The 9,797-nt window shown below is 67.2% G+C and overlaps 1 protein-coding gene across 3 annotated transcripts; it reads right to left on the reverse strand.

Moving 5' to 3' along the window:
- Positions 1–233: 233 nt before the first annotated feature.
- On the reverse strand, positions 234–8,646 carry FES (FES proto-oncogene, tyrosine kinase). Of its 3 annotated transcripts, none has more exons than XM_075764693.1 (20): positions 8,612–8,646; positions 6,836–6,929; positions 5,843–6,094; positions 5,573–5,746; positions 5,402–5,498; positions 4,927–4,996; positions 4,339–4,476; positions 4,108–4,227; positions 3,903–4,025; positions 3,647–3,833; positions 3,471–3,548; positions 3,020–3,229; positions 2,540–2,662; positions 2,224–2,277; positions 1,935–2,053; positions 1,642–1,736; positions 1,403–1,526; positions 1,111–1,268; positions 774–896; positions 234–625 (listed from the first exon to the last, which is right to left on the reverse strand). In XM_075764693.1, the coding sequence occupies exons 3-20, from the start codon at positions 6,065–6,067 to the stop codon at positions 483–485; spliced, it is 2,361 nt and encodes a 786-aa protein (XP_075620808.1). In that variant the 5' UTR covers positions 6,068–6,094; positions 6,836–6,929; positions 8,612–8,646; the 3' UTR covers positions 234–482. The 3 variants fall into 3 exon arrangements, with proteins under 3 accessions (XP_075620808.1, XP_075620806.1, XP_075620809.1); XM_075764691.1 differs by having other exon boundaries at positions 4,813–4,996; positions 8,612–8,639; XM_075764694.1 differs by lacking the exon at positions 8,612–8,646 and having other exon boundaries at positions 4,813–4,996; positions 5,843–6,007; positions 6,840–6,977.
- Positions 8,647–9,797: the final 1,151 nt, after the last annotated feature.

Here is a 9,797-nt window from a genome sequence, read left to right on the forward strand (position 1 = left end):
CGGGGACCCCCACACCTCGGAAGACAGGCCCAGGCATCCCCCCCACAGCCCCGGGATGCACCCGGACATACCCCAGGCAGCCCTGGGGACGCACCCGGACATCCCCCCCAGCCCCGGGGCAGGCCGAGGTGCTGGTGTGTCATCCCGGTACGCCCTGTCCTGGATGCAGCACGGGTGCATGGCCCCGCTGGCTCCCCCGGGGCCTGACCCCCGAGTCCCCACAGACGCAGTGCTGCAGAGCCCGTTTGTTTATTACACAGGATCAAGCCCGGCAGGAGCTGTGGGTGCTGTGTCCCCGGGGCGTGCGGGAGCCCGCTGCCCTGGGCCAGGGAGGGGGCACAGCTGTGCCCGGCTGCCCCACAGCACCCACTGCCCGGGCAGGCCCTGCCTGAGGGACGGGTGCTGCCGGTGGGATGGATCCGTGGCACACGGTGCTGTCCTGAGCGGGGCCAGCGGGGTGCTCCCCTCTCCGGTGCTCCCCCTCACCGGTGCCTCTTGCGGATGCCAATGAGGTCCTGGTGGATGGTGCTGAAGCTGGGCCGCTTGCGGGGGTCGTACTCCCAGCACCGCTGCATCAGCCGGTACACCTCCTCGGGGCACTGCTCGGGGGGATCCAGCCGCACGCCTGGGGGGCGGCAAGGATGGGGACACGGCAGCCCAGGCCACTGGCCCCTCACCCCCCCAGCCCCATCCTGCCCATCCCATGGGCACGGCTCCACAGCAGACCCACAGCGCTGGGCCCTCGAGAGCCGGACCCCAGCCACGTCCCTTACCCTGCTCCACCGCTTCTCGCGTCTGCTGGTTGCTGAGGTTGGCGTAGGGGACGGCACCCAGGCTGAAGGCTTCCCACAGCAGGATCCCAAAGCTCCAGACATCGCTCTCGGAGCTGTATCGGCCTGGGGACATGGAGCAGGATGGATGCTGGTGGCTGGGGATGCTCATTGCACCGCTGCCCTGGCTACGCCCACGGTCACAAGGGCTGGGGTACCCCAGGGTCTCTCTGCCTCCCTCCCCAGGACCAGGCACATAGGAGCGGAACAGTGTGCCCCAGAATCCTGGCTCCCAGCTGTGCCGCGGGGCCACCAGGCCATGCCAAGCTCTGTCCTTTACCATAATTGAGTGCTTCAGGGGCAGTCCACTTGACAGGGATCTGCTTCATCCCCCCCGTGGAGGCATAGATGCCACCCTCCTCCTCCCGTGACATCCCGAAGTCACTGATCTTCAGGGTATTCTTCTCTGTCACCAGGCAGTTGCGAGCGGCCAGGTCCCTGGGATGGTCCATAGCCGTCAGCCATGTGCCTGGCCATCCCCAGGGGCCTCTGCCTGGCACGGGACATGGGCAGCGAGGGCTCCGGGGTTCACCCTGCCCTGCCCAGCGCCCGCCCGTGCCACTGGAGCCCACCTGTGGATGCAGTGCTTGCTCTCCAAGTACTCCATGCCAGCAGCAGCATTCTCCGTCATCTTGATCAGCTCCTTCACGCGCAGGTGAGGCCCCTCACTGCGCAGGAAGCTCAGGAAGTCCCCCCCTGCACCCAGGATTGTGGAGCTGGCAGACGGCTGCCCTGGCACACCATGGCAAGCTTGCACATGCATGCACCAGCTGCCCCGGCAGCACCGGGGCTGCAGGACAGGGCTGCTCACCCTGCACCAGCTCCATGACAATGTAAATTGGCTGCTTCTGGGTGCAGACGCCGATGAGACGGACAATGTTCGGGTGGTTGTACTGCTTGAGGATCCTGTGGGGACAAGGAAAGGCATCATGAACACACATGAACACACAGGGCCACCTCTATCCTGTCCCTGGGACGCTGTGCCCAGCCAGCCCAGGGGCACAGCCCTCAGCACAAGGATGCTGCAGTCCCAGCAGTGTTCGAACAGCCCCAAGTCCTGAGGACAGACAGACAGGCTGGGACAAGAGAGATGGCTGCACAGACCTGGCTTCCTGCAGGAACTTGGCCTTGAGCTCAGGTGGGAGGGTTTCCCGGCAGGATTTCACAGCCACGGGGGTGTTGTCAGCACGCAGGCGGCCGCTGAACACCTCCCCAAAGTTACCCTGCCGAGAGACACAAGTGCACTGGCCCAGCTTGCCACGGTGTAGCCTGAGGCAACCCCTGTCCTCCAGCAGACCCCTGGGCACAGCCCTGTCCTCCTGCAGACCCCCCAGGGACAGCCCTGTCCTCCCACAGACCCCGCGCAGGCATGGAGCAGAGTGCCCTGACTCACCCGGCCGATGCGCTCCCCCAGCAGCACGTCCTCGTGGTTGAGCACCCATTTGTCCTGCATCGAGCAGACACCAAAGCTAGTGAGCAGTCCTTCAGCCTGCCCCATGCCCACATGCCCCCTGCCCCTGCAGCCCCCTCTCACATGGCCCCGGAGGGAGGTCCCCAGCTCCCAGCCCCCCCACCTCAGGGCTAAGTCACCACATCTGGCTGGAGTAGCGTGCTTGGGGCTCCCAGCCCAGCCGTGGGCAGCAGAAGGGGCCAGGCAGGGCTGCCCCATGCACAGGGGACTCATCCCCCTCCCCACTGCCTGCTGTCACCTTGGGCACAGCCCTGGCCAGGATGATCCCACTCTTCCGGGTGATGGGCTGCTGGCTCTGCAGGAGGTGCTCGATGAGCAGCGGGATGGTGGGGAAGCCTTCCCCCTCCAGCCGGTACATGTTCTGTGGGGAGGGGAGGCTGAGGGGTTTTCCTGCACGTATGCATGGGTGTGCTTATGAGGGCTGAGGTGCATGGGTGTGCAGAGATTAGTGCGCACATGCGCGCGCACACACACACACACGGCGCAGGACACCCATGCACACCAGGCAGGGCAAACATGCGCAACTGGGCATTCACATGCATGACACAGGGCTCACACCCTGCGCTCCACACTTGGCCCGTGCGAGGTTGGGTGCACACAACTCGTACTGTATGCACGTGTCCTGTGCACTCACACCAGTGGCTGTGCCCGGGCAGGAACCCCCGCCTGCCTGTGCAGGGCCACCCCTGCCCGTCTCTCCCTGCCTGTGGTCACTCACGTCGACAGCCTGGATGATGAAGTGCCGGGGCTGCCCATCCCACAGCACGCTGAGCACGTACTCCTGCTTGCCCTGGCTCTCCCGCACCAGGAAGTCCCCGCTGCAGTTCAGCAGCTCCTGGACCTCGGAGCGCGGGATGGCCCCATGGTACCAGACCTGCTGGCACAGCGGCTTCTGCACCTCCGGGATCAGGGGCACGGGGGGCGGCAGCTGGATGGAGACGGGGGTGAGCCCAGCCGTGTCCCCAGGTTGTGCCCGAGGTGGGGGCAGCAGCAGTGCTTGGAAGCCGTGCACTGGACAGGGTGCAGCAGGCAGGGGGAGCAGGGGCTGGAGCACGGAGATGAGGGGGCTGTGGGGCTAGACAGGAGAGGAAAGGGGGTGCCAGGGGGCCAGGAGGCTCGGCAAGGCAGCTGGGTGGGAGGGGGGTGGCTGGAGGTGCCCAGGGACTCACCGAGTACTTGGGGCTGAAGATGCCCGAGATGTGGTTCTTGAGGGTCTCCAGTGCAGAGGGTCCGCTCCGCTCCTGCTCCTGGGGGGAGACATGAGCTGTGAGCTGGGTGGGGGGGCGACCCAAGCCCAGCATGTCCCAGCCCTTTGGCTCCCGGGGTGCGGCAGGGCAGGACTCACCGCGGAGGACACTGACTGCTGGTCCTCCTGCAGAGGCAGGGCGGGCAGGGGCTCCCCGGCAGCCAGCTCCGCCAGCTTCCCGGCAAGCAGGTCCCGCTGCGCCTGCAGCTTGGTCTGGGCGCAGAGGCAGCCCTCGAGCTGCTGCTGTGCCTCCTGCAGCCCCTGCCGCTTGCCCAGCAAGTGCACCCTGGGGACGGGACAGGGCGGTCAGCCACTGCCGCCCCCAGCCCCTCGCCCCCCGCCCGCCACACCTCACCGCTCCCCGGGGCTTCGGCCCTGCTCCTCGCTCCTGATCTCTGCCTGCAGCTCCCGCACCCGCTGCTCCTTGCTGCTCACGGCCTCTGTGGAGGCCACCAGCTCCTCCTCAACCGATGTCAGGCTGCAAGACACACAGGTGCCAGACGGTGCTGAGCCGTGCTGCTGGCAGCAGCAGCCCCCGCCCGTGGCCCAGCCCTGCTCACGAGTGCTGGACGCTCTCGATGGTCAGTTCGTTCAGCTGCAGCTCCCCCGGCGCCAGGCTCTCCGTCTCCTCCAGCAAGCTCTCATCAAAGGACACGGCTGGTGGCACCTCGGAGCTGTACCTGCGGGCACCCAGCGTGGCTCTGCCGCCCACCTGCCCTGTGCCAGACACTGGCACCCGCAGCTGGCAGGGCTGTGTCCGGCAGAGGGGCTGCAGCCACGCGGGGCCGTACCTGTGGCTCTGGATGAAGCCGCTGTACTCAGTGGCTGGGTCGATGGCATGGATAGCTCCGGCGATTTCCTTGTGCACGGCCAGCACGTCCTCCTGCACCAGGCTGCTGATGCTGTAGTACTCCCTGAGGATCTCCTTCCTGTGGGGACGTGGGTGCTGGGGGCTGCCAGGCTCCTGTGCCCCCCAGCCCAGGGCCCCTGCAGCCAGGCGCCACCACCCCTGCCCCGGCACTGCCGCCTGGGCTGGCCGGTTCCTGCATCCCGCTGGCTCATGCCCTCAGCCCCCGCATCTCGCGTGGTGCTGCGGGGCGTCGCTGTGATGGCTGCAGGCGACGGGATGGGGAAAGCGCATGTGGCCGGCGGGGCTCTGGCAGGAGGAGGGAGCACTGCTGGTTCTAGGGGCCATGGGGGTGCCCAGGGACGGGCAGCAGAGCCGCGGGGCAGGCAGCGGGACGTGGGGCAGGTAGGGCTCTTACAGGACAAGGACCATCTCCTGCTGCAGGCTGTAGAGGGACTGGTGGAGGCTGGGCAGAGCCCGCTGGTAGTGGTGGTGGTGGTGGAGCGCGGCTGCCTGCACGGCCAGCACGTACTGGTTGTGCAGGGCGTAGAGCTTCCAGAGGCTGCGCACATACTTCTCCTTCGCCTTGTCCCGCTCCTTGTCTGGGGGGAGAGGCCATGGAAAACACCCGCTGCCACCGCACCGCCGGTCCCAGCGCTGCAGCACATCCCCCCGAGCAGCCAGTGAGGGGCATGGGGTGAGGCTGGGGCCGGGGGGGTGACGGGGCAGGGAGGGGGTCCCAGGGCAGGCGGGGAGGCCAGGGCTGGGGTGGCCACACCACACCTCCCCGTGCACAGGGATGCTCCCGACACACAGCACGGTGTCCCAAGGCCACCGGGCGTTTCGCCTGGCTCCCTGGGGGCCAGGCTGGGCTCTCCCCATGCTGCCCAGCCCCAGAGCCCTCACCCGGTCCAGGCTGAGGCCATCCCTGACCCGCTGGGGGCAGAGGGGAGCCGGGAGGGGACACGGCAGGATGGGGCTGGGGCAGGGGCTGGGCCGGCAGGCACCTTTGCTGGCCTCCTGGTACTTGCGCTTGGCCTGGGCGCTGTCGCGCGCCAGGCTGCGATACTGCGCCTTCAGCTTCTCCATCTCCTGCTGCGTGGTCTGGAGGGAAGACGCCGTCAGGGGAGCAGGGCAGGGCCAGGACCCCGCTCCCCCCCCCGCTGGGACCCGCATACCCGAGTGTACTCCTGGTTGAGCTGCTGCCACTGCTCGCTGAAGGCCTTGCGGAGCTGCTGCTTGTCGCGGATGAGCAGGCTCAGCTTGGCCAGCGGCCCCGTCGTCAGCTCCTCCGCGTGCCGCCGCAGGATCTGGCTCAGCGTCTCTGTCCGGCTCGCCACCACCCACCAGGACTGCAGGGATGGGGCGTCAGGGACGGCCACCCTCTGGCACTGCACCACACTGTGCTGGGCTCTGTGGGGTGTGCTCCTGCACCGGGGTGTCCCTACCTCCCCAATCTGGCTGCCATGGTCACTGCTGCGGAGCTGCCCAGGGCCCTCCTGTTTCTCCAGCTGGGAGAACATGTGGTGCAGCATCCCCGCGTACTCCCGGTCGCTCTTGGCACGCTGCAACATCCACTTCTTCATCAGCTCCAGGAGGCGCAGCTCACTGTCCTGCAGCCGCAGCAGCGCGCTGTGCCCCTGCGGGCACCACAGCTCTGGCCCGAAGCCCATGGCACCGCTGTCCTGGGCAGGAGGAGGCTGTGGAGTGGTGGGAGAGTCTGAGCCACAGCTGCCACCCCGCACCCTGCACCGCGTTTGCCGGTGGCCAGGGCGCTTTGCATCTCATACCCTCCTGCCCCATGGCCTCTCAGCAGGACATGGTACCGGGCCAGGTGGCAATCTGCCTTGCAAAGTGCATTCAAAGCAGGCGGGAGGGCTGAGCACGCCCCAAGCCCTGCGGCAGCTGGGGCCTGTGGGGACGGTGCCGAGGAGGAGGAAGTGTGGGGTCAAAACCCTGCCGTGCGTGCAGGGCTGCTCCCCAAGGGCACGCTCTGGCCGCGGCACTGGCCCCACAGTGCAGCAGCTCCAGCCCTGTCCTGCCTCTCAGCATGGTCACCCCTGTGCCCGTGGCGGGGGCAGCTGGGCATGCCGGGACAGAGTAGCTTCCAGGGGCCAGGGCACAGGTGGGAAGCTGGCAGGAGGGGGACGGCGCGCTGAGCCCCAGAGGAAGGTGCCGAGCCTGGGCATGTCCCAGCTCCCAGGACTCTGGCACAGCCACTGGGAGCTGAACTGGTCCCAGCTGCAGTCCCAGGGTGCTCTGCCCCACAGCAAGGGTGCAGCAGGAGCAGGAGGGTGCCGGAGCACGCCTCTGTGCAGGGCAGGATGTCCCCGGCACAGCCCGTGACCCTGCAGAGGGCCAGGGCTGAGACATCCCCCCCCAGCCCCACAAAGGGGTCCCCTGCCCCTGCCCGCACCCCGCTGGGGCACGACCCCTTTGACCTGCCTGTGCCGCGAGGTCCTCGCTGTGGGGCTGGTGCTGGTGTCCTCCCGGGGCCGGGGCCAGCGCAGTCTGGAGCTGGTGCAGCTCTGGCTCCTGGGGAGGAACAGGAAACCCGGTGCTGACCATACAGCCATTGCGAGATTTCCTGTGCTTTGTCCCCTCCCTGCCAGTTCCCGTGCCCAGGGCTGACACCGGCACACGGCTGGCTCCACCGTAGTTGGGCAGCCCCCAGCCCCACCACCCCTCCTGGCTGCCTTGCACCAAGGCCTGGCACCAGCAGGATCTGGCCCTGCAGGAGCCCAGGGCTCTTCCTCGCCCCAGCCATGGTCCGCAGCCCCGGCCCCCCCCAGGGGTTTCACCCAGCAAAGCCCCTTCAGCCGTGCCCAGTCCTGTCTGTTGACCAGCCCCTCTTTGTGCCCCTGCTTCCCCGAGAGGCTGCAGGGACTGGGGGGTACCCCGAGGGGGTCTTCAGGGCTCTGTGCAGCCCTGCTGAAAGGGGGCCATCCCGTCACCACCCCCGAGCCTGGGCCTCATGACCAGCAAGGGACAGAGCATCCACCACACAGGCACCCATGGAGCGATGCCCCAGCCCTCGGCACCAGCCTGCGCCTGCATGGCCAGCACCCCACTCCCTGCGGCAGCACCAGGTGCTTCCCCCCTCAGAGTGCTTCACTGGTGCCATGGTGGGACCGCTCAGTCCTGGCAGCCGCATCGCAGGGGGAGCCGCCACCGCCTTCGGCAAGCACCACTGTACACATCCCCGTCGTGGCGCAGCCCAGCTCGGCTCTGCTCAGCTCAGCCCAACCGTTTCCCAGGTGGTTTGTGCTGCGCCCCCCCGTCCTGTGCCTGGCAGGGACACCGTGGCCCCAGAGGGACGTCATGGTCACCTGCAGGACACAGCTAAGCTGAGTCCACTTTTAGAGGAAGTTGGGGGAAAAAATGTGTCAGATGGGAGTTTTGCTGACTCACTTTCCCACAGTTGAGTGATGCCCAGATGGTCACGCCAAGGAGCAGCACAATGGCATAGCCCAGCACAGCATGGCACAGCGTGGCACAGCACAGCCAGGGGCTGCCACAGTGCCCCGGGCGCAGACCCCAAGCAGCACTCCAGCGAACGCAGGAGGTTTCTGTGCTGAGCAACAGAAATCCCCACCCAGAGTCACCGTAGCTTCCCCGGGGCAAGAGGAACCCAGTTAATGCCCCATTTGCTGCCTGCCCAGTTGAGCAGTTCGAGAGCTGCCACCTGCTGCCAGGGTCTCCAGTTGCCCACCAGTGACCCTGTAACTGGCCCTGGTCCCCAAGAGGTGCTGCCTGCCGAGATGCCCTGCCTGCCCGTCCCCACAGAGTCCTGCCTGCCAGGGGGGCTCCACTTTCCCTGTGCCCCATTCAGCCACCCGGAGCGCTCAGTGCTGCTGACACTCCCTGGCACCACCAGTGCCAGGATCCCTGGAAACAGTGATTTTCGTAGCACATTTAGGGGTCAGAGCAGCTCCACTAGCACCAGCGCTGCAGCTGCCCTGTCCTATGGCACATACCAACCTGCTTCTGGCCCCCTCTGCCCCGGCCCCAGAGCCTGCCCAGGAGTAGTTTTATTTTCTGCCTGAGCTGTGGGTCCCTCCGGCAGCGTCCACCCCCCCCAATGGCTCCAGAGACACTCGTAGCATTGTCACAAGCTTAGCAAGTGTTTTGCAAGCCAGGCTGAGAGGCTGCCTCTCTCCACCCCCAGCATCCCTGCGGCATCCCCTGGCATCTCCCAGGCAGTGCAGGAGCCCTACCTGCCTGCATTGGGCTGCACCAGGGACAGACACCAAGCACCTCTGGTGGGAGGCATCTGAGCCTGAGGGGTGGGGGCCACTCCCCAGTGGCGTGAGGCCGGTCAGGACTGCGCTGCGAGGCTCCGGGTGTACCGGCAAGTGCAGCTCTCCTTCCCTGGAAGTCCCAACTGCTGCGTGCAGCCCGAAGGTTGCTGTGGGCCAAACCACAGCTCACCCAGTTTCACATCCTCTGTCTGCCCTCCCGCAGCCTGCAGAGCCTGGTGGGGCTGCAGCCTCTGCCTGCTCCCCCAGCAGGAACCGTTGCTGCAGCACCCGATGGCCGCAGCCCACCGGATACCCAGCTGCCCCCGGCTCGCAAGCTGCCAGCTTGGGCCCACACAGCCCTCAGCTGAGGGATGACAGGGCCCTGGCCCTGGCCCAGCCACGTGAGAAAGGGAAGAGTCGGCTGAGAAGCTCCTGCAGTCGCCTGCACACCGCAGGGAACTTGCTCCCGACCACAGGAAGCCACCATGGCCACGGGCGTAGCAAGGCTGAAAGGCTCTGCAGAGAGGAGCTGCCTCTGCGAGTGAGCGCAGCTCCGACAGACCCTCCTGGAGGGCTGGGACCCTGCCAGGGGCTCAGTGGGGCTGGGGCAGGCTCTGCCTGGGGCCTGCCCATGGCATGAGTGGGTCCTGGGTCTGGCCTGGCCATCCCTACCCCAGGGCTGCCCTGTGGGCATCGTGCTCTGGCTGCCGGTTGTGCTGGACACGGGGGGTGTAGCACGGGAGCTCAGCTAGTCCCCAGGCTGCAGGGGAGGGGCTCAGCCCACACGCTGTGGGAGAGGAGTGCAAGTTCCTCCAGGCTTTTGGCCCCCCTCCCACCACTCCCCTGACCGCAGCCAGTTCCTGAATTAGCTCCCCTCTCTGCAGGTTCTCTGTAAGCAGCTGCTGCTTCTCATCGCTCAGGTGAGGGGGACAGACCCTGCCTGGGTGCTGAGTCCCCACTGTGTCCCCAAACAGCAGCCCCGGCTCAGCACTGGCTCCTGCCTGCAGCCCAGGCAGGGCGGCCCTTGGCTCTGGGGGGGGCTTTTTACCTCCTGGGGGGCTCCTCTGTCCTGGCCCGGGGCTGCGGGGGACCCGGCGCTGCAGGTCCTGCAGCTACACTAGAACAAGCAGGGAAGCAGCTGGGGCACAGCAGGCACACACCC

The sequence above is a fragment of the Balearica regulorum genome, chromosome 12, assembly GCF_011004875.1.
Source record: "Balearica regulorum gibbericeps isolate bBalReg1 chromosome 12, bBalReg1.pri, whole genome shotgun sequence".
Lineage (NCBI taxonomy): Eukaryota > Metazoa > Chordata > Aves > Gruiformes > Gruidae > Balearica > Balearica regulorum.

Coding starts and splice junctions, on each gene's coding strand:
- FES (XM_075764694.1), bottom strand. CDS start 6,962: ATGGTCAGCACCGGGTTTCCTGTTCCTCCCCAGGAGCCAGAGCTGCAC. Junction 5,747..5,842: donor ATGGCAGCCAGATTGGGGAG/GTAGGGACACCC, acceptor CCATCCCTGCAG/TCCTGGTGGGTGGTGGCGAG. Junction 2,054..2,223: donor TGGGGGAGCGCATCGGCCGG/GTGAGTCAGGGC, acceptor GTCTCTCGGCAG/GGTAACTTTGGGGAGGTGTT.